Source organism: Trachurus trachurus (assembly GCF_905171665.1).
Source record: "Trachurus trachurus genome assembly, chromosome: 4".
Lineage (NCBI taxonomy): Eukaryota > Metazoa > Chordata > Actinopteri > Carangiformes > Carangidae > Trachurus > Trachurus trachurus.
In genome coordinates this window covers 2,458,159-2,482,265 of record NC_139898.1, presented here as the reverse complement: position 1 = coordinate 2,482,265, position 24,107 = coordinate 2,458,159, and the positions used below count along the sequence as shown (strand labels likewise).

The 24,107-nt window shown below is 44.5% G+C and overlaps 1 protein-coding gene across 1 annotated transcript; it reads left to right on the top strand.

Moving 5' to 3' along the window:
- The first annotated feature begins 1,111 nt into the window (after positions 1-1,111).
- On the top strand, positions 1,112-23,263 carry pdgfra (platelet-derived growth factor receptor, alpha polypeptide). The gene is made up of 29 exons (XM_083970630.1): positions 1,112-1,281; positions 3,394-3,469; positions 3,585-3,863; positions 4,263-4,523; positions 5,456-5,595; positions 7,162-7,324; positions 7,744-7,936; positions 8,533-8,648; positions 9,137-9,436; positions 9,528-9,794; positions 9,931-10,058; positions 10,925-11,093; positions 11,220-11,409; positions 11,566-11,681; positions 12,862-12,988; positions 13,113-13,309; positions 14,489-14,583; positions 15,134-15,266; positions 15,564-15,668; positions 16,463-16,573; positions 16,989-17,142; positions 17,663-17,814; positions 18,128-18,243; positions 18,828-18,950; positions 19,051-19,162; positions 19,874-19,973; positions 20,208-20,313; positions 21,670-21,902; positions 22,480-23,263. The coding sequence occupies exons 2-29, from the start codon at positions 3,412-3,414 to the stop codon at positions 22,625-22,627; spliced, it is 4,392 nt and encodes a 1,463-aa protein (XP_083826756.1). The 5' UTR covers positions 1,112-1,281; positions 3,394-3,411; the 3' UTR covers positions 22,628-23,263.
- Positions 23,264-24,107: the final 844 nt, after the last annotated feature.

The window sequence follows — 24,107 nt, the reverse complement described above, 5'->3', positions numbered from 1 at the left end:
TCAAACCAGTCTGAGGAAAAGCTCGACCTGCCGAAGTTGAGATCCTTTGTTTGGAGAACAAGGACACTGTTCTTTTCGGCAACATGTGGAAGTAATTGCGCCAAGCTGGAGCTCGGAGAGGAGGAGGGAGGAGGGGGGGTTTGGAGTGGAGGTCGGTGAGCATCAGCCCCGCGGCTCTGCTCCGTGGACAGACACCGGTCTGATGCCTCTCTTCTGTGTGCCCACTGATAGGTAATTCGTATAGGGGCCCATTATTCATCTGCTGCCCGCCAGGACAGCCCCGGGGTAGAAGTGTGATGGGGGCTGGGTAAATAAAAAGAAAAAGGCCAGGGCTCGGTAAACAGCTGACGCATGTGTGGCAGTAAATAGAGGTAGAATTCTGTGGTATAGAGAAGAAGAAAGAGCTATCCCCGCACGGTTAATTTATTTTAATAACATAAAGGGGAAGTGTGAGTGTGTGTGTGTCCCACAGAGGGAGAAAGAGAGAGAGAGAGAGAGAGAGAGAGAGAGAGGATGTGGCTGGTGATATATGGTGGTGTTGGAGCGCCCTCTATGAGATCGCAGCTCCACTGTCCCCACTTACTGACCGGTGTACAGGATCAGTCTGAGTCACTGCTGCCCTGTCTGTCTGTCAGGCATCAATAAAGCAGCAAAAAAAGAAAGAAAAAAAAAGAACACGTTCTATTGTAACCTGGTGAAAACGGCCGCTGAAGTGAATCGAAACAATCAAACCCACAAAACAAGAACATGTGTGAGAAATAAAGGAAGTGAAGAATCGTCAAATGCTACAAAAGTTTCACAAATGCACATCGAACCAAAAAAAATCCTCGTATCCGAATAAAAGCCAGTAAAAAAAACACCCAACGTTCATGCATACAAAAAAAGAGAACTCTTACTTTGAAAAGGGGTTCAGCGCTAGAAAGGGCAGAGAGGAGAGGAGAGGGGGGTGTCATTTCCTGAGAGTTATTTACTTTGAGCCAGATGATTACTTTTTTTTCGGAGGGAGAGGGGTGGAGGGGAGGAGGGGGGGTTGAGGCGGAGGAGGAGGAGGAGGAGGAGGAGGGTGGACTGTAACATTGAATCAGTTACAGGTCGCTGTAGCCGGAGCGCAGTTGTGAGGGCGGTCGTGGATGCGGACAGAGGGTCGCACATATGCTCTCACAGCGCAGGATCACTGAGGATTACAGCCGCTGCAAAGGACCCTCACTGCGCCTTTTGGAGCAGCCGATTCACTGTGGATATACTTACACGAAGGGAATATAAAGAGGGGATTATTCAAAGGTAATTGAAAGGTTGTGCATGACTGAAACATTTTTTTTCAGTCTTTAAAAAAAAGAAAGAAAAAAGTTTGGGGTGTTTTGTTTTGTGGAGAATCTATGATGGAATCATTTGCTGTGGGTCCAGTAGGAGTTTAATTGCGCTCTTAATTAGTTTGACCAATCATTAGATTCACACAGTGCGCCATTTTTATTTTTTATCATAGTTTTGGAAAAGTTTTTTTTTTTTTTTTAAATAAGTTTCACTCACTAATTGGATCTTAACAGTCTCTACACTCGGTTACTTCAGCATTAAGAAATTACTTTAGATTAGATTTCTATTCCCCTCCATGCAACATATGGCCCCCCCACCCCCCTGGACGCCGAAGCAGAGACATGTCGCTGACTCCGCTGGATAAAAAGCGCTCGGTTTCGGCCTCACAGCTGGAGGTGTCACCTCCAGGACTGAGGGGCTTTCACTGTGGGATGCTGCCTGGCATCTAATGGGAAACACATTGGAAATTGTACATCACATTGTTTTTGCCGTCTGTTCGTTGGAATGTGAGGAATTAAAATGGAAAATCGGCGCTGGAGTGAGTCCGTCTGCAGGCTGAATGGATTCAAGAAGAGGAGGGGGGGTTAAGAAGAAGGAGAAGAAGGACCGAGTGTGTTTTGGAGCCACGACGCATTCTTCATTAACCAGCTACCCTGCTGGCTCACCAAGGGGAATTTTTTGTAAAGGAATACTGGCCCATCTTGAAATTGCTCAATTAATTCAACAAAAAGAAACTCAAACTTTTTAAAAAGAAATAAAAAAGTTGCATTGACGCTTATCGCTCAATTGTCCTTTCTATAGACTGTTCACAAACATGTCCGTGGAAAACATCCATTTGACGCGGAGTTGCACCATGGAGAGCTGAAAGTTGAGACGAGCCTTTTCAGCTGTTCCAGATGCATTTTGGTATCTGCCACATTTGTCGAGTAGCTTGGTGGGAGAGCGAGGGGGGGTAAAAGAAGCGCAGGACGTGCAGACAGTCCTGAGTGGCACTCCAGACTGAGTTAGATTTACGCGCAGTGGCTGCAGGATCTGCTCCAAAACCAAGGCAGAAAAAATCCCTTATAGAAATTGTTTCAGACGAGGCGTGTGCACAAACACGTCAAAGAGGATCAGGCGTCTTGTCAGATGATTCCCATGCGAATATATAGGTTTGTGTGGAGCGGGTCCACTAATGATAGAGTTAACAAACCCAGGTTACCCACGGATAATTCAGCCCGTGTCTTTTGCGCCAAAGGCGGGCAGCCACAGGAAGCTTTGCAGGGGCCAAGTCTTGTTGTTTGGGGACACAACAGACAGAGACTGGAGATTCCACAGTGGGGCCCTCAGTCAGTCTGAGAAACAGAAAAAAAACAGCCTAGAGTTAAAAATGAAACTATTTTAAATGAAATGACTCCAGCACCAGAGCAGAGGGATCCGCTGCATGGATCTGATATGAATCTGGACTAAACTGGGGGGGAGATGTATTCATTAGACAGCCTTTAGACATTTCCTTTAAAAACAGACTATGGTTGGTAGAGTGACAAAAAAGAAGAAAAAAAGCTTAGAGGAATTTGAACAAAAAACGCAAAATCCGTTCATCAAAAGAACAAAACGTTTTTTTTTCTTTGGTTAAACGGAAACAAAAACTTCAGAAAAGCGAGCGGGCAAACTGGAGCTGGGGAGATCCGAAGAGGTCGGATGCCTTCAATAGGTGGAGTGTGTCGCCCTCTACCGGGCTCATTCTCATACTGCTCAGGGAGGAGAGGAGAGGAGTTTGTCCCCTCCATCCTGTCCAACATCCCCTGGACCCAGCAGTCCTCCCGTGTCTGTGGCTGCGCTACTCCCGCAGCACTGACAGCTGCTCCAGATCCCTCTATAAAAAGTCTATAGGACTATCACAGCCTGGGTCAGAGTGGGAGATAACTGGGAGATGGAGATGTCAATAAGCCCATTAGCCAATTTATTGATTACATAGTTGTGTTGTCAGTTGTGATAAATGGTGGAGACAGTTGTATCATATCTTATCGGGAACATGACAAAACACAAACTAATAGTTGAGCTCACTTGTTGACAGAACGACTCGCCTTTCTGTCTCTGCAGGCCTGGACATCCATAGTCATGGATGAGGCGAGGACGCGCGTCGTCTCTGTGGGGGTTCTGTTGGCGCTGGTTTCAGGTAGGCTCCAGTCAAACAGTCCGCATGTGACAAATCTTGTTTCTTGTCTTCTCACTTTTATTCTTCCACAACTTCCACTCATGTTTTTTTTTTCCTTCCCCCCACTGTCGCTCAGTTACCTGCGGACTGTCGCCGCCGACCATCCTGTCCGACACGGAGGAGTTCGTCCTGCAGCCGGGCTCCAACCTCAACATCAGCTGCACCGGGGAGAGAGCCGTGATCTGGGCCGAACCGCTGCCGGAAAACACCGTCGTTACGCAGGAAAACTTCAAGTCGACTCTGAACATTTTCGACGCGACGGTGGAAAACGTCGGTGATTACACGTGCGTCTATGAAACCCCAGAGGGTGAGCCGGACAGCGAGGAAGATCCGGGAATTTATGTCTTTGTGCCAGGTGAATATGTTTCTTATTTCTAATGATTCCCCATGTACATTATAAAGTGAGACAGTTCAACAGTTGCACAGCTGCAAGCAATGATTATGGGATATTGGTGAATTCTGAGTCAGAGAAATAACTTAAGCTGGTGGTGATCATGTCAGACAAAGAGAGGCTGTGGCAGCAAAACCTCAGAGTGAAATCAATTGAGCAAGAGTGTGTTTGACAGATTGTTATTTATTCTAACTAGTCTATTCTTTATAAAAGCCAATAAGTCTGGCCTGGAAAACAGCACTGGGTTGAAAAAAAACTCAGCAAATTTTCCTTAGAATGAAAACTATAGCAGCTATGAAATCAACGTCAGTAATGTTTTGCAATCACAGTGTGTGACCCGGCTCCTCTTGTCTGAACACACAGATCCCCGGGCCCCATTTGTTCCTGAAACCCCTGAAAACCTGATGGTTGCCGTGGCCCCGATGGGAGCCCACATCTCCTGCCGCGTCTCTGACCCCTACTCGGACATCATCCTCAGGACTGTCCCCGGTGGACAGGAGGTGCCGGCCTTCTACGACAACAGGATGGGCTTCTTTGGAACCCTGGCTCCTGGGCAGTACCAGTGTGAGACCACTGTGAATGGCCAGACGGGCAAAAGCGCTGTTTATACTCTGGAACCTGAGGGTGAGTGGGGGACAGACATCTCCACTACACTGCAAAAACTCTAAATCTTTCCAAGAATATTTGTCCTTTTTCTTGTCAATATGTCTCATTTCTAGTCAAAACTAATCTCTTTCCACTTAAAATAAGACTAAAACGTTACTTGTTTTTAGATCATTTTCACTTGTTTCAAACAAATATTCACTTGAAATAAGTAGAATAATCTGCCAGTGAAAGCAAGTTTTTTGTGCTTGTAATAAGGAAGAAAAACTTGCTCCACTATCAGATTGTTCTACTTATTTTAAGTGAAAATATGCTTTAAAGAAGTAAAAACAGTCTAAAAGCAAGCTGCTTTTTAATGTGATGTGTCTTATTTTAAGTAGAATGAGATTTGTTTTGACTAGAAATTACATTTTGACTAGAAATAAGACAAATATTCTTGGTAAGATATTTGAGTTTTTGCAGTGTATATGTGTGAAATAAGGGGATGTGAATGTGAGTGTGTGTCTCTATATGTTGACATTGTGATAGACTGGAGACCTGTGGGGTGTACCTCACCCTATGTTATCTATGCAATCCTGCATAGATACAGTATGCAACGTAGACAATAGATGGGGTCGAGTTACAACTGTGGATTTCTTTCTAAAAGTGAAGCTCGCGATTCACAAGCTGCACAGCTGAAAACACTCCCCGAGTGTGTTTGCCATGAGAAGGCTGCAGGGTGATCTCACTGCATGAGAGGCAATGACGTTATGTCATTATCACGGGGGGGAGAGATGACTTAACTGGCCTGTTTTTACTCTATGTATGTGTGAGTGTGTGAGTAATGACGACCTATTGAGCCACCCCTCGATGATGAATGAGCTCACGCTAATCGAGTTGTCTTGGGAACTGTGGGATGATGGTGCTGATATCTGCTCTGTGGTGGTCCCCCCCTCCCCCCTCCCCCCCTGCAGCCCCCGCGCAGATGGAGGATTTCGACGTGGAAGTAAAAGCCAGCGAGGAGAACGTGAGAGCCGGGCAACCCCTGAACATCACCTGCACGGCCCCCACCGGACTGGGCTTCCAGCAGCAGTGGCTCCATCCCAAAAAACAGGCAAGAGCGCCTCCTCCCTTTTCCCCTCTCTGTGGTTTTTTTAGAATTTCAATTTAAAGGGATAGTTCACCCAAAATTCAAATTTCACTCATTATCTACTCACCCTCATGTCGACTAAGAGCTGTGAGAATTTTCAGAGTCCTCCGTGCCTTCTCTGAGTTACGGGGGGTCTGTGCAGCAGTATTTGTCCATATAATGGTTGTCAATGGATACCAACTTTCTTCGTCCAAAAAGACACACCAAAAAACATCCAAATACCTCCATACTGCTCGTCTGTAATGTCCCTCTTGTATTGAAGCCCCGACATGAGAAATTGTTCCGAAAAAAATTAAATAAGTCTATATTTTAAGCTTGTTTGTAGTGGAAGCTCCCAGTGTCTCGGTTCACTGCTCTTCCTGTGTCAGTGCAAATCTCGCGTGATTTGCACTGACCGGCGGAACAATTTCTCATGTCGGGGCTTCAATACAAGAGGGACATTACAGACGAGCAGTATGGAGGTATTTGGATGTTTTTTGGTGTGTCTTTTTGGACGAAGAAAGTTGGTATCCATTGACAACCATTATATGGACAAATACTGCTACGCGGACCCCCCGTAACTCAGAGAAGCCACGGAGGACTCTGAAAATTCTCACAGCCCTTAGTCCACATGAGGGTGAGTAGATAATGAGTGAAATTTGAATTTTGGGTGAACTATCCCTTTAAACTTCCTCAATGGGTTCATTTGCCCGCCCTGTCTGTCTCGCACTATTTCCTTCTACCCCCTTGTCATGTTTCCATGTCACATCCTACCCAGCAGCAGCACCGAGCCTTAAATTAGCGAATAATGGTTTTGGATCTAAACCCAAGCAGTGGCAAGTGGAATATAGCTCTGAGAATGGCCCTTAGTGGTTACAAAGTATGTGTTAGGAAAGCAGTAACTGGATGTTACGTCTTCATTATGAGGATGGTCCGCCAAGCTGCTCCTGCTGCACTCAACCCCATGTGAGAGACACTGACGTAGTTAAAGTTCAGCCTGGATGGCTTGAGGGAAGGAGGCAGTTCAAAAGGAGAAGGAGAAGGAGGACGGTAAATTCTCTGACCCCGGCGACCTTGAGAGGAGCAGCACAGATGCTGTCTGCACATGACAGCCAGTCAAACATTTAATGCTTTTGAAGTGTTAACTGCAAAGACCTGAAGAAGTCTCAAGCGCAATTTATGTTTGTTTGTACCTATTTTCAGATTCTTAATCTATAGAGCATGTTGTCATTTTTTTCTTTTTTGCATGGAATTCCTCTAAAGCCTTTTCCAGAGACAGTGAGGGTAGGAACGTAGGACTCTTGACTCCTGGTTTTGGTCTCAGCTGCAATTACAGGCTTTTAAAAACCTCTGTGATCCTGATTTATCTGCTGTGGCCTCACAAGTGTTTTAACCATTTGCCTTCAGCTGCACTCGCTCTGATATGTTAAAAAGGTACCTGTAAAATGGAAAAACACTGAGAGTTAAAAGATTCAAATATCCTGTTACCAGCCGTCTTTTCTATTCCGCTGAGTAAAATCTTATATCCATACTGTTCCTCTGTTCTTACAGGCTGTGGATGCAGTTCAAATGAAACAGACTCTCCCTGACCGGGTCATCTACACCCTCCATATCCCACAAGCCACCTCTCAGGATAGTGGCACCTACGAGTGCTCCGTCACATCCACAAACCACAGACTGGTCCGAGCCGGCACCGTGGCTGTCGCTGTCTTTGGTAAGTCGTCCCCCCCTGAGACTTTTCCTGGACACCTTCAATGAGTTTTTCACAGGATTTAAACGCTATAAAAGGACTAACACCACTGACTTCATCCACATTTAATATTCCCATCATCATTGCGTTAAATGAGTCTTGGTTTCACATGTGTGCACAAAGTGCTTTCAGTGGTTTGGGGAAGTCATTTTCTACCCTCCGACCGTAAAGCTTCACCTCTGCTTTCGACATCAGCTACTGTGTTTTATGGGATGGCTTCAACAGATGTTTGTGTCAGGCCTCAGTTTCACCTTGGCCCTCTCTGTCCCTGTGCCTCATCTCTGTCCTTGCGTTGCTCTACTGTCCCCTCTGAATCCATTTCTTTATTCAACTTCATCCACAGTCACCAGCTCATTCATTTCCTTTTCTGTCTCTTACTTCAGCGGAGAATTCCTTCGTGGCTCTGGACCACAGTGGGATTCTAACATCGGAGTTTGTCAGCCTTCTGGAGGAGACCGAGTTTACTATTCTCATCAATGCCTACCCGGCCCCTAAAGTGGCATGGCTGAAAGATGGCAAAGCCATGTCTGAAAACTTCTATACCCACACCAAAACAAGCCACATTGAGGGGAATAGGTGAGAATAATGCTTATGATTTGAGAGAGGTTAATGAATGGATTCTTTCTGTAGTATTTCTGGCAGTAGTTAATGAGTTTAAAGGTCTCTTGATCCATAAGACGATATACTATATTTAGGGTTTTATGAACTCTCTCAGGCTTCTCTGTGGAGCTCTAGTAACAACGAACCAGAGATGACTGCTTGTTTGTGACATCACAAAGTTACAGAAGCAAGCAAGCTCAAAGCTGAAGGCAGTGGGTGATTAGCTTACTTTAGCATAAGGGTTAGAAATGGTGAAACAACTAGCCTGGCTGTTGCCTACAATAACAAAATACACCAACAAAATTAATAACTCACTAATTTAACTTTTCAAAATCAAAGAGGAAAAATGTCAGTTCAATGAGTGACTATTTCCTGGGTAGGGAGGTGTTTACTTCCTGGACTAATAGTCTGTCTCATGCCCTGGTGTAAAATCACAAAATATCCATTTGACATTTTTAGTGCAAATAAAAGAAACATCATTCAAAGTCTCCCATATAACTAAAAGAATGTTTCACAAAATGTAAATTAATTCATTTAAATAACAGAAATATTTTCTGACTTCGGTCCAACAGGTACCAGAGCATCCTGACGTTACGGCAACCACTGGAGAAAGACAACGGGAATTACACCATCACTGCTGTGAGCGGCTCTCGCACTGCTCACTTCTCCTTTATCCTCAACGTGAAAGGTAAGATAGATAGATAGATAGATAGATAGATAGATAGATAGATAGATAGATAGATAGATAGATAGATAGATAGATAGATAGATAGATAGATAGATAGATAGATAGATAGATAGATAGATAGATAGATAGATAGAGTAAAATGAATCATATCAAGCACAACTGTGTCTATGTCAATCATGTCAAGCACAACTGCATAGATATATATTTTTATATTTCAATGAATCATGTTAATTCCAGCTATATAGATTATATATATATTTTTTTTACAATTCAAAGAATCATGTCTAACCCTGTAACTATGTAAATGTACTTTTCCTGTTATCTACTGGTCCTCTGTCTTTTTGGACTTTTTATGTTAATTTGTTGTATTGTTTTGGGGACTACGGATGAAATTAATTAATATGCATTGTCCCGACCAAATAAACAAATAAAGTAAAGTAAAGTAAAGTATGATCTGTGACTGAGTGCTGCTCATGTGTTTCTTTCAGCCTCCACTACGATGCTGTTCCCTCCGTCCTCCGGCCCGGTGCTGCTGCCTCAGATGGAGGAGATGGTGGTGCCCCTCCACTCCGCCTTCACCTTGACCTGCCATGGAGAGGCCAAGCTGGCCTGGGACGCGCCCTTCGATGTATCCGAGCAAACGCAGGAGGACAAGAGCGGCCTGTTTGTCACCACCATCACTGTGGATAGCGCCACGGTGATGCACACAGGCTACTACACGTGTTTCTACAGCAGAAACGCCACAGATGACGAGGCAGAGGAGAGCACCATCTACATCTACGTGCCAGGTTTGTGGAGCCCAGGCAGCTTTGTGCTCATAATTTATGTCATTATGTTAAAATTAGAAACTTAGAGAAACTTTTTTGTCTCCAACTCCAGATCCAGATTTTCCCTTTGTGCCATCGTCAACACCTTACGTTAACCATGTCCTGTACGGTCACGAGGAGATGGAGATTCACTGCCGGGTGTCTGATCCCAGCGCTAACGTGACTCTGATTAATGTTGACACCCAGCAGCCGGTGCCTTGTGTTTATGACAGCAAGAGGGGTGCACTGGGGATATTCACTGCTGGAACCTATAAGTGTAAGGCCGTAATAAACGGAAAGGACCACAACAGCGAGGAGTACATCGTTCACGGCTCGACAGGTGTGTGTCCTGGGTGTCAGCCAGTAAAGAGGCATCATGCCTTTCAAAACTGTGGCTGTGGTGTTTTTTTTCTTGTTTTTTTTACTATTTTACTGTGACACAGACGTTTTAACCTGGTCCTCTGTGGTAATCTCAGGGTCCGGGCTGTATGTGGAGCTGACAGCCACCAGGACTGCTCTGCTGGTGGGAGACACCATCACCGTCACCTGTCTGGCCCGGGGGTCTGAGATTCTGGATGATCACTGGAAATATCCTGGCAAACTGGTGAGAACACAAGTCATCCTAACAGCACAAAGACCAATTCAAACACTTTGACGTTCCAATAGGCAAATGTAATACCTGCACATATGCTGAATTTAAAGGGATAGTTCAATATTTTTGGCAAATTGGCCCATTGCCATAATCCCTATAGTTTTAGGAGTAGGTTCGTTACCTTTAGTTGTCGGTGCAAGCTATTTTTAGAACGGTGGAGCAGAGCGGCGAGCTGCTCAGAGGCTAATGGGATTTCTTGGTTTCCCTCATCAAACTCATCAATACACAATCCAACAACTCCAAAACGCTCTGGTGGACAAGTTGTGACCTGCACATTCACCACGCTATGAGATAATAACACAACGTTACCAGACAGAGTTGTTTTAGAGGGAAATACAGAGACTGCTTGATGAAAAACTGCCCCGGACGGGAACACACATCAGCGGTTTTGCATGAATTTACATCAAAACCAACAGTTGTTGGATTGTGTATTTAACTATATGAAATATATGTACATATAGGGAAATCATATATTGTCACATGGTCATACAAATATGTATGTTTAATAATGTATATCTATATTATAAACATTGTGTTACATAGGTTACATAAAGCTTATCAATATACATTGTTATGACAACAGTTTTGTCCAAAAGTCTGAGACCACATCCCCAGAATGTGACCACACACATGTCAGAGAAAATGTTACACCATACAAAAGTGCATTACACAGATGTATCTACTATACAATTTATCTACTGTATGTGTTTTTCATGTATGATAAAAACCTTCATCTTTATATAACCAAGGAATGTGATAATAATGTATTCCCTTATAGGGTTACTGCTCACTGTCTGTTGTCTCCTTTTGACTGACAGGCTAATCGTGCTGTCAAAACAGTACGTGAGAATAAGAGGGATCAGGAGATCCTCTACAGCCTGACCATCCAACAGGCTTCAACCAAAGACAGCGGCATCTACTCTTGCTCCATCACTGATATTATTAGTAATGAGAACCAGACAAAGCATCTGGCCATTAATGTCTTTGGTATGAAAGCTGAACTTTGTTTATTTCCAGTAAAAAGCATGCAACAATTTTTCATCGGTTTTTAAAATTTCCTTTAATTTTGTATGATTTCTGATTTCGGTCTGTCAACTTTCTCTCCTCTAACAGCAAGTGAGTTCATGTCCATAAAGCCGCACTTCAAAGAATATGAATCAGCAGAGCTGGATGAGGTCCGTGAGTTCAGGGCTGAAATCAGCTCCTTCCCCGCTCCTCGTGTCATGTGGCTCAAGGATGGAAACCGGCTGGGCGACGTGACAGCGGAGATCTCCACCAGCCTCCGGCAGCTCAGCGAGACCAGGTGAGACTCTCAGTTCGAGGTCGAGTAATGACAGCAGACGTAATGACAAGCTGGGAGTAACACTCCCACTCGCTGGTCCGGCCTGTCATTAGAGGTTCAGCGTGAACTTCCATGACCGTGTGGTGATCGGGGTTTCTCCTTTTTTTATTGTTCCAGCTACATGAGTGTTCTCACCCTGATCCGGGCCAAGGAGGAGGACAATGGGAACTACACCATGCGGGTGGAGAATGGAAACCAAAGTCAGGACGTTGGCTTAAACCTTGAGGTCAAAGGTCAGAAAGAGGAATGCCCAAACCCTTCATTATCTTTCTTTTTTTCCTTGGATGCTGATCGCACAACCTTTTAGGCTGCATCCACGCTACTACATTCTAGTTGCATTTATCCCTGGCATCCACGCTACTCTGGAGTTTCTGAAATGCAGAGTTTTAGAAATGCTGCATATCCCATTTTTGGCTGAAAGCTCGCCAGTGGCATTTTAGTTGGAATGGAGAAAAACTGCATTGGGAACGTGATAAAGACGTACTGTAGACATCCACAGTTTTTCCTTGCAGCCAACCAACTGCAGAGGAGATGATCTGCTTTCTGCATACATTGGCTCATCCATGCCCAGTGCACATACATGTATACGCATTCTCAGGTGTGATAGTATGGACAAAGATTATTTCTGATAAATAATAAACCACTATTTTTATATTTAGAATGAAAACTCATCATTCTGGATGTGGCTTTAAAGGGATAGTAGCATTTTTTTTTTAAAATCTGGTTGTATGATCTACAAATAGCCCCTAAGTACTTTAATTGCAGTAGAAGACTCTCTGCACTCCTCCTGTTAGCAACGCCAGCCCATAATAGCCCTGCCCAGAGATTTACAACATACAGTGTTGTGAACAGACCCAAAGAAACGGCCTATTTTCGCGGCATAAAAGAGGTTTTACCTGAAAAAAATTGTTCGCTATAATATAATTTTTTCCAGCCCCTCAAAGTGCAGGAAAAACACAGTTTTTATTTGGACCTAACCAACTCACATATCCCTCCGCCCAGGGTTAGCGCCCGCCGATCAGCAGTTGGTTAGGTCCAAATAAAAACTGTGTTGTTCCTGCACTTTGAGGGGCTGGAAAAAATTATAATATAGTGAACAATGGAACTGTGTTTTTTTTATTCAGGTAAAACCTCTTTTAGGCCGCGAAAATAGGCCGTTTCTTTGGGTCTGTTCACAACAATGTATGTTGTAAATCTCTGGGCAGGGCTATGGGCTGGCGTTGCTAACGGGAGCAGTGCAGAGTCTTCTACTGCAAATAAAGTACTTAGGGGCTATTTGTAGATCATACAACCCCACTTTAAAAAAATGCTACTATCCCTTTAAACCCAGCTACAGTTTTATTCCCTCATTAATTACCCTAATTTACACACACACTGAGCTGTTCTGACGCCTGCTGTTGGTCTCTACTACAGTGCCTGCAGCCATTGTGGAGCTGATGGACATCCACCACGGCTCAGCCACAGGCCAGTCTGTTGTTTGCATTACAAGAGGACAGCCCGTCCCTGTGGTGGAGTGGTTCATCTGCAAGAACATCAAACAGTACGTCGTCCAGTCTTCTGTCCTACTACATCCATCTGCTCTCACACCTCTTGGTTTACATACACGTGGCCCCTCAGCACTTTGACTGATCATATACTATCTCTTTTACTATGTTCCCATCCAGTTGTGCCAACGACTCGTCCGCCTGGTCCCCCCTCCTCACCAACTCCACAGAGATCTCAGTGGACTCCCATATGGACGAGGAGAACAACCTGGAGAGCCAGGTTATGTTCGGTCATCTGGAAAACACACTGGCTGTCCGCTGCCTGGCCAGGAACGAGATGGCCGTGGTCAGCAGGGAGGTCAAACTGGTGTCTAACGGTAAGAACACACACACACAAAGCATCACATACACTCTCAACTCATTTTTCTTTTAATTAATTATTATTTTTTACCCAGCTTTGAACTGACATTTGATGTTGTTGTTTGCACCTTGTCTCTGACACTCAGAGTGTGTGTGTGTGTGTGTGTGTGTGTGTGTGTGTGTGTGTGTGTGTGTGTGTGTGTGTGTGTGTGTGTGTGTGTGTGTGTGTGTTAGAGGGGGGGCAGTGCTGTCAGTGTGGCAGCAGCTGTCACATGATGAGTTTGTGGTGAGACAGCTGATAGGAAGGGACTCATATCCTAACAGTCCATTCAGGGAAGCCAGAGGCCAGATGAGCTTTACACCCCTCCCCCCCCCCCCCTAAACCCACTCCCCATTTGCCAGAGCATTATCTCCTTCCCCATCCTCCCCAGTCCCACCCTCATCTTATCTCCCCAGCATACCTTTTGGGCCCTGAGATTTCTAGACATGCTATAGGTTGAACTGTCTCCTCTGGACAAACATGTTTCGGTAACACTTTACAATAAGGGTCCCTTAATTAACGTTAGTTAGTACATTATTAAGGCAAGGCAAGGCAAGGCATCTTTATTTACCAAGGCAACTCAATGCTTTACATGAAGACAAAACTTTTTTTTTTTTTAAAGAACAGCATAAAAACTAAAAACACAGAGTTAAAAGCAGGGGCAAAGAATAATTAAAAAGTAAAATAAAAGAAAATAGATCAAGTTTAAAGTTCTTAAAAAGAGCTCAGCTATAAGCACGTGAAAAAAGAAATGTTTTTAACCTGGATTTAAAAGTGCTCACATTAAGCATTAATTAACTGTTTACAGATATATTAACAATCATTATTATGTATTAACTTAATTAATGTAGCCTATTAGTAAGCAGTTGATTAATGTTTACTACTCAAAGTTAGTTAATAAATTATTAATAAAAGTTGAATAATGTAATAATTAGTTATCATTATGTATGCATTACTCAGCATTAATTAACACATTAACACATATATTAATGCTTAATAATGTACTAACTAACGTTAATTAAGGGAGCCTTATTGTAAAGTGTTACCCATGTTTCTTATGCAGCACGTAGAAAACGTTTGATTGGTCGTTACAGTGTGTGTGTGACTGATGTGCCTCCATCTAACATGTGTGATGACTGGCTCTCTTCCTGAACAGGCCCTCACCCTGAGCTGACTGTAGCTGCTGCTGTGCTGGTGCTGCTGGTCATTGTCATCATCTCACTCATTGTCTTGGTTGTTATCTGGAAACAGGTACTGCTGTTGTCACTCTGCATTTATTCTCACGTCTCACCTGCTCGCTCATTCCTTCACTCATTCCTTCTTCTCTGTATTCATTGTTGAAAGTGACGTAAAAAACAAAATGTGTTTTTTTTTGTGTGAGATATTAGTCCTCAACCTGTTGTTTTATTTTTTAAATGTTGATCTATAAGTAACCACAAGTCAGTGAGCCAATCAGAAGAGAGGAGGCTCTCTATTCTGATTGGATGAGTGTTTTCAGAGTGATCCAACAGAAATAGCAGATGTCAGAGTAACTAAGGAAATAAATAGAACCTATAGACCCTCTTTATGATCAAAAAGATACATGAACATATACCTTTAATAATAATGATAATGATAATTAGTAAATAAAACTACATTTATAGGTGGATTGTGACAAAGCTAAGGCCAAATCACTTTTAAAGACACTTGATTATGGTATTGAGAGCCAAAAATGAGACCCAGTAGCAAAACCAACATTAGCTATGACTTGAGCTTGACAGAGGTTAATTAATCTGCTCTTCACACAACCTCTGTCTTACAGAAACCACGATATGAGATCCGCTGGAGGGTCATCGAGTCTGTGAGCCCAGACGGCCATGAGTACATCTACGTGGATCCCATGCAGCTTCCCTACGATTCCAGATGGGAGTTCCCCCGTGACAGACTCGTGCTCGGTGAGCCGTCAGTGGTTTTCAGTCTGCTAATACTGTAGTCTGGTGCTGATGACTCTGCAGCATCCCTGCAGGGATGTTCCAGTCGGGACGTCTCAGTCTGTCTTTGAAGAGAGGCTGTGATAAACTAATCTGTCTTGGCCAGTGGGGGATTGGTTTGACTCAGTGATCAAGGGGACATTCAGCCATTGAAGGAGTCACAGATGGGGAAGCAGAGTCATCTAAAGTGCACGTGTGTGTTTGCACATTCTTTGTTTTTCCTCCTTATCAATTGATGGTGTGTCCTCTTGTCTTCATCAGGTCGTATCCTGGGCTCTGGAGCCTTTGGGAAGGTCGTCGAGGGAACCGCCTATGGACTCAGCCGCTCCCAGCCCGTCATGAAAGTGGCAGTGAAGATGCTAAAACGTGAGCTTTTTTAACAGACGATAACTAACATGAAAGACATGAAAATGATGCTACCATTAGTGAAGCTAGTAACTCCCACAGTCTTAAAAATCCAATGTTTTTAAACTTTTACAGTGTTGATCAGCAAGAAGATACATTTTGGGGTTAGGAGCCTCTCCTCTGAGCATGTTTTTCTGAGTGAGCCAATAAACCTATAGCAGATTCCAGGTTAACCAAATCCTGGCGGTTGGGTTTAAGGCATGTCTGACTGCTTTGTTGTGACATCACTAAGTCACAGAAGTCCTGACGGCTGTTTTTAAGGCTCAGAATACAGGCTGTGTGCATTTCTCTGTGGACCGAGGCTTAAATACTGCCACAGTATTAACATAGAGCCTAAATCTGATCCATAATTATACTACATATTGACAGCTACCATATGGACCTTTAAATGTATTTTAAGATCATAGAAAAGTGACACTCTTACGTGACACTCTTAAAAACCCTGATCATACATTTACAAGCCTCTAAAACGCAGGAATAAAAAATTCAGTCAGTGGCACAAAACAACAAGCCTGCACTGTACATGCAACAACATGTCAACAACCAGCAGGTGATTTTATTCAACTGGTGCACAATAGCATCAAAGAAGAATAAAGCGATGGAGAGAAAGATAGTATTTTCTTTTTGGCCAGATGAAGTTATATTTCCTGTGAGATTCAGATGAAGATGCTGGTGTACCTGCTTGGCTGTTTTGTCTGCTGGCTTGCTCTTGAATGTGTGACAATGATAGTCATGGTTGGTGTGTTTCTTTTCAGCCACAGCACGCTCCAGTGAGAAACAAGCTCTGATGTCTGAGCTCAAGATTATGACTCACCTCGGACCTCATCTGAACATTGTCAACCTCCTGGGTGCATGCACCAAGTCAGGTGAATAATACACTCACAAAGTTGGGGACAAAAGGACACACACACACAAACACAAACATGCATGCATGGATGCATAGGTAAACACATGCTGTATAATAACAGTGTAGTTTAACCGCCGTTGCCTTTTCCCTGGAAATCTAGTCACCACTTTACAAAGACACAACACCACCCACATTCATGCTGCCAAAAACCTACATATGCTCATTCAGACTTGTTAGCTGGAGACATTTACAGCTGTGCGAGGCAAGACAGATTGACAGGGCAGTCTACGCTCTGGGTGGGTGTGGTATTTTAATAGCCTTTTTATGGGAAAGTGGAGGCTTGCTCTCCTGACTGGCTTTCAGCCGTTATGAGCCCCTGATAAGATTAGCCCGCAGACTGACGCCGATGCACTCCTTTGTTTTGTTGTTCCCAGGCCCTATCTACATTATCACAGAGTACTGCTTCTACGGGGACCTGGTCAACTACCTGCACAAGAACAGGGAGAACTTCCTGAGCCTGAACCCCGAGAAAAATAAGAAGGAGCTGGATATCTTCGGGATCAACCCGGCAGATGAGAGCAGCAGGAGGTACAGTACTGTGTTTATGTTTGATGGTTTGCCATATGTGCATAAGTCACAGATACATATAAATGCACCATTCCTATCATCACACTCCTCCTCCAAATTTTTGCACACACCACCTCCCCCTGCCCCTTTAATCAGTAACTTTATCGCCATTTTCTCTGCGGTTGAGGAGATTGTCTGGTGTCTTCACCTAATCAAATTGCAGCCCAAAGTGGTCTCAGCTTTCAGCCTGCCCCCCCACCCCACCCCACCCCCCCCAGCCCATCTCTCTCTACCAAGGCTCATCTGTGTTGACGGATGATTCACAGTGACCACACCTCAAAATGACCATAACATGATTTAACCCTGGCTACTGTGTTTGCCTCAACCGCATCTCCTTCCAACCACAGTCAGAGGGAGTTTAAGGACACACTCACACACACACACTCACACACACACATTGACATTCTGTAGCATGTGTAACATAATGTGGATAGACCGCACTTGCATCTCTAACAGCATTTTTTTTAATGTTTCTGACCAGTTATGTGATCCTGTCCTTCGAGAGCAAAGGCGACTACATGGACATGAAGCAGGCAGACAACACTCAGTATGTGCCCATGCTGGAGATGAACAACTCCTCCAAGTACTCAGACATCCAGAGGTCCAACTACGACCACCCACCCCTGCAGAAAGGTTGGCGCCATCCCCGCTGCACCTCTCTCTCTCTCCGTCCTCCTTTTCTCTCTCTGGCGTTGACTGGCTGCGGCTTTACTGCTGTGTTTCAGTCGCTGTCGGTTGAAGAGGGTACACCCTTGTCAGAATTTAGGCCTGGTACAACCCTGCAATTACACAGAGAGGATAATTGTAGCGCATGCATAATAATGCCAGGTTTCTCCCTCCCTGCCATTAGTAAAAGTCAGGTTGGAGAAGCCAGTGCTATATTTGCAATATACAATGAGCATATACCCATGGTGTTTCCTGTGTGTGTGTGTGTTTTCTAAACCAGAAGGCGAGATGGACATCCTGCTGTCGGATGACACGAACGAGGGCCTCAGCACCACCGACCTGCTCAGCTTTACCTACCAGGTGGCCAAAGGCATGGAGTTCCTGGCCTCCAAAAATGTAAGTTGTGCCTTTATCTTTTTTTTGTTTTTCTTTTTTCAGTGTGAGTTTTTTCACAGTTGGAGTTTGAACACAACAAAACTCACACTCCCCCCGCTTCCCACTGCTCTGATGAACTGTGTCCTATATGCTGACAGCTGTGTCGCCCAACAGGGTTGGGGTGGGGGTTGGTGTGGGGGTGGGCAAGGAAATCAGTGGTTGTGTGATAAGCAGTCCTGTGAAGCCCACTCAGGAGAGAGAGAGAGGCCAGGGGCTGAATATAGTAGCAGCACAGCCAGGGCTGAAATTACCATGCAGGCACACACACACTGCAGCCAGAAGCTACTCATTCAGCTTCATAGTTATTATCCCTAAATATCCAGTGGTCACAGCCATCCCTCCAACTGGCATGTTTAACAAAGACCGCGCTTTATAAAGCAATATGAAACGGCATTAAAAACGAACTCAGCTGGAATGAAATATGTGCAGAAATAGATGCAGTCGGTGGCTGTGGGAAGCTGGATGTGTCGGCGGGGGAATGTGATGGAGCGAGCGGCTTGTGCATGATGCAATGTGTCTTTTTTGTGTTGTTTTTTGTTGTGCAGTGCGTGCACCGGGACCTCGCAGCCAGGAATGTGCTCCTCTCTCAGGGAAAGATAGTGAAGATCTGTGACTTTGGACTGGCCAGAGACATCATGCACGACAACAACTATGTCTCCAAAGGCAGCGTGAGTTTTCTCCTCTTACTTTTCTTTTACGCCTCATGTGGAGTTTTCCGAGTTGCTTCTCCCTAACGGTGACACTCATCCCCTCTCTGTCGTCTCACAGACCTTCCTCCCGGTGAAGTGGATGGCACCTGAGAGTATTTTTGACAACATGTACACTACTCTCAGCGACGTCTGGTCCTACGGCATCCTCCTGTGGGAGATATTCTCCTTAGGTGAGCAGCAGCAAATATGTGTTAAAGAAAAGTGAAAGTGGGGGGGAATCTGGTGGCCCTTTGCTGCATGTTGCTGCCTCCCCATTTCCTGTCAAGAGATAGTTCAACATTTAAGCAAATTGGCCCATTGCCATAACCCCTATAGTCTAGGAGTAAGTTTGTTACCTTTAATTGTCGGTGCAAGCTGTTTTTAGAACGGTGGAGCAGAGCCGTGAGCTGCTCAGAGCTATGCTACGGAGGCTGATGGGATTTCTTGGTTTCCCTCATCAAACTCAAATACACAATCCAACAACTCCAAAACGCTCTGGTGGACAAGTTGTGACCTGCACATTCACCACGCTATGAGATAATAATGGAACATTACGAGACAGAGTTGTTTTCGAGGTAAATTCACGCAAAACTGCTGATGCGGGTTCCTGTCGAGGGCAGTTTTTCAGCAAGCAGTCTCTGCATTTGCCTCAAAAAGAACTCTGTTCTGTTGTTATCGTAGCGTAGCTCTGAGCAGCTCACGGCTCTGCTCCACCGTTCTAAAAATAGCTTGCACCGACAATTAAAGGTAACGAACCTACTCCTAAAACTATAGGGATTATGGCAATGGGCCAATTTGCCAAAATGTTGAACTATCCCTTTAAAGGCAAAAAAGCCCCAAAATAATATTAAAATTAATAAATAAATAGTGATTTCTAAACTCATCCATGTTCTGGTCTGAAGGCGGGACCCCGTACCCAGGGATGGTCGTGGATTCAAGCTTCTACAATAAGATCAAGAGCGGATACAGGATGTCCAAACCCGAACACGCACCTCAGGATGTGTAAGTCATCACTGTGCTGTTGCTTTTGCTGTTGCTGTTGCTGTGTGTGTGACATAAGGTGTCCATGTGAGAGGAGTAGGAATGCAGTAGGCTGTAACCTCAGCCAGACCAGTTTGTTTCTGACTGCTGATATACAGAGCGCTGACATAAGTCACTGGCAAAATTACAAGGTTCAGGACAGGTCGTGCTGCTCTCCATGGTAACGAGGGTTGTTTTTTTGTGTTGCTTTTTCAGGTATGAGATGATGATGAAGTGCTGGAACAGCGAGCCGGAGAAGAGGCCCACTTTCCTGGGCCTGAGTGACACTGTTGCTTCCTTGCTTCCCTCCAGCTACAAGAGGGTGAGTCTCCTCGTGGCCGCCTGCTTTCTAATTTACCGCCTCTTGTTCTTGACCTCGTGGTTGAACCTTCACATTCTGTTCCTCTCTTCATTTCTTTTCATACTCTTGCTGATAATAGACCTTTTATGGGCATTATGATGATGTCTTCTATCTTCTTTTTTTTTAATCCTGCCCAAGCGCAGTAGAAATGAAATGCACTCTTAAAGGGATAGTTCACCCAAAATTCAAATTTCACTCATTATCTACTCACCCTCATGTCAACTAAGAGCTGTGAGAATTTTCAGAGTCCTCCGTTCCTTCTCTGAGTTATGGGGGGGTCCGCGCAGCAGTATTTGTCCATATAATGGTTGTCAATGGATACCAACTTTCTTCGTCCAAAAAGACACACCAAAAAACATCCAAATACCTCCATACTGCTCGTCTGTAATGTCCCTCTGGTATTGAAGCCCCGACATGAGAAATTGTTCCGAAAAACATTTAATAAGTCTATATTTTTAGCTTGTTTGTAGCAGAAGCTCCCAGTGTCTCGATTCACTGCTCTTCCTGTGTCAGTGCAAATCTCACGTGATTTGCACTGACCGGCGGAACAATTCCTCATGTCGGGGCTTCAATACAAGAGGGACATTACAGACGAGCATTATGGAGGTATTTGGATGTTTTTTGGTGTGTCTTTTTGGACGAAGAACATTGGTATCCATTGACAACCATTATAGGGACAAATACTGCTGCACAGACCCCCCCCCCCCCCCCCCCCCCCCCCCCCCCGTAACTCAGAAAAGGGACAGAGGACTCTGATAATGAGATAATAATAGATAATGAGTGAAATTTGAATTTTGGGTGAACTATCCCTTTAAAGTGGCACCTCCTGCACTGTTGGAGGTGTTTCTGCGGAGCCTCTGTAAAACACAAACCTACGAGTGATTACAGGGCAAATGCAGCAGCTGGTTGTCAGGGCGGCTGGACCGAGTCTGGGTAATGACGCAGCTCCAGTCCCTGCCACCGCCACCGCCACCCACCCAACCTTAATTACCCCATTAAACTTCCCACCACACATGGCACATCAAAACAAGCCTCACCTCTGCCTCCTTCACAGAGCTTTAACGGCCGTGTGCGCAGGAGGAACCGGCTCTTGTTTTAGCACCTCTGGCTTGGATGGGATGTGTGATGTGTTTTCAGTTTCCAGTTTGGATCGCACCAATCCAACTGGCAGCACAGCTTACAGTCACACTCACACCACACTTTCCCCCGCTCGGCTCTGTTACACACTTACTCACTGTGTTGTTCCATCATTTGCTTCTGTGCTGAAAGATGTTTTCCATCATTTTAATCATGTAATGTGTGTTTTGTCTTGCGCAGCATTATGAGAGGGTCAACCATGAGTTCCTGAAGAGCGACCACCCTGCCGTGACTCGGGTTTGCATGGAAAACGACGCGTACATCGGCATCGCTTACAAGAACCAGGGCAAGCTGAAGGACAGAGAGAGCGGCTTCGACGAGCAGCGGCTGAGCTCCGACAGCGGCTACATCATCCCCCTCCCCGACCTGGACCCCATATCTGATGATGAATACGGAAAAAGGAACAGGCACAGGTGACTGGAGCAAACACTTCTTGAACATTTCTGCCCTATAGGCAAAGTGCAGTATCTGTAAAAATGCCAAACTGAGAAAAACAGCTTTTTGTGTTTTTCATTGTCAGGTTTAAGCATCAAATTATGAATAACTACCAAGTCTATAATTGATTAGATAAAGCTGGACTGAATTAAATGTATTTTGTAGTTTGTCTTTCTGACCAATGTTGACCGTTTTATGGCAGATACGGCACTTTGCCTTGGTTTTGGTGCAGATACTGCACTTTGGCTTGGTATTAGCTACAGATATGGCACTTTGCCTTGGTTTTACTCCAATGGAATCATAGAGTACATTATAGAATGTAGGGAGTACAGTACTCTTTGCAGTTACTGCACTTTGCCTTGGTTTCACAGTGTTTTTTTGGATGGACAGTAAAATAAAAAGCCCAATAACTCTGGAAAATTTTAGCAGTACCAATATCAAATTCTACCAGATTGAAGAGATTATGCCACACTTCTCTACTTCCTTTCATTGCACCAGAGTTGGCACTAACCTGTGTTATTCATTATGCCCCCCCCCCCTCCCCCCTCCCTGCAGTTCTCAGACATCCGAGGAGAGCGCCATAGAGACGGGCTCCAGCAGCTCCACGTTTGCTAAGCGCGAGGGCGAGACCCTGGAGGACATCACGCTGCTGGACGAGATGTGTCTGGACTGTAGTGACCTGGTAGAGGACAGCTTCCTGTGACACCTGCCCAGCCTGTAGAGCAGGAGCAGCACGGACAAAGGGGTGTGAGGACATGAAAGAAACCATAGAAAGACTTCTATATCAACCAAAGACTCTGGTGTCTACCCCGTAAACCCCCCCCGCCTCCTCGGTCGCCCTTTTCCAGAGGACAGAACCAAAACCACTTTGCTGTCTGGATGAGTCTGTGGTGATAGTAGGCCTACGGTACGCCCCTTCACTTCTCCCTGGACCCTAGACCCCCGCCCCCCGCCCCCCCGCTGGGCTGGAGGAGCGAGCAGATCGTGACATCAAGGATTCAAAGAAGCAGAGCCGCTGAGGCTGTGAGATGGATGTATCGAGAAGAAACAGATAAAGAGATTGTCTTTTGAATTTAGTCTATCGGGCATTTTAACAGCAATATAAGCAAGAAGGGACAAATCAAGCACGTCGGTCAGCAACTCCAAACCAACACACACCACAGGATATTTACAATCAGTCATATGATACAGTATATTTAACCACTACAGATGCACTATTTAAACTAGATGATGAGTCCAATACTAGCAAACCCGCCCCACACACTCACCTGCTGTGAGAGAAGCACCTGATGCTGGCACAATCAGAAGCAATACCTGGATTTAAAAGCACAAAAATCTGGACTATGTGCTTTTTTCTTTTGTATATGACCATATCATGTTTTCAGTGGTTAAATACTTGCAGTATTTCAATTTTATTTTTTTACGTCATCCTATGTATACATGTATTATTTGTGAATACCGAATAGTTAATGACCATAGCTGTCTGAATGGTTATGAAAATAGAGCTTTTGAGTTGCATGTATCTTTGCAGTTGTTTCACCTTTTGCCCCCCCCACCCCAAAAAAAGAAAAACCCAACCTGATGTTCTCAACATTTTACACCTGTCATGTAGGCTGGAATGGAAACGTGAAGTATGATTGTACTTGTAAATAATGCCAGAGTTGTTGTTTTTTATGAGAGAGAATTATTGGGATTGAACTCAAGTATTTTAGATAAGCACATATGAGGCTTCTGCACCCCGATCTGCTCCAGTCAAGACACTTACAACACAGGAAATAGAAAACATTTTCCAAACTGCTTTAGATTTTTATTTTTATTTTTACATTTCATGAGAAATATTCAGATTTTCTCATGTGAGTGATCTAAGACATGGTAGTAAATATAGACCCAAATAAAAGGAGATTTAAAAAAAAAAGAACAGCAGGTTATGTCCTCTAGTCTCATATTATATCTATTGTCCTGAAGTCTGTTAGCAGGTTCTAGTTACACAAAGACACTAGATGAACTAGAGATTCATGTGGATCTGATGTCATACATCAGTTACTGTGTGTGTAGACTCTTTGTAACCCTCTGTATCGTCCAGCTACTGTACCAGCTATGCCACTGCCTCTTGTCTGTTGACTGTGATATACTCTGCAATCAGTTGTTGCACTTTTTCCTTTTTCCATTGTGTTTTGGACGTT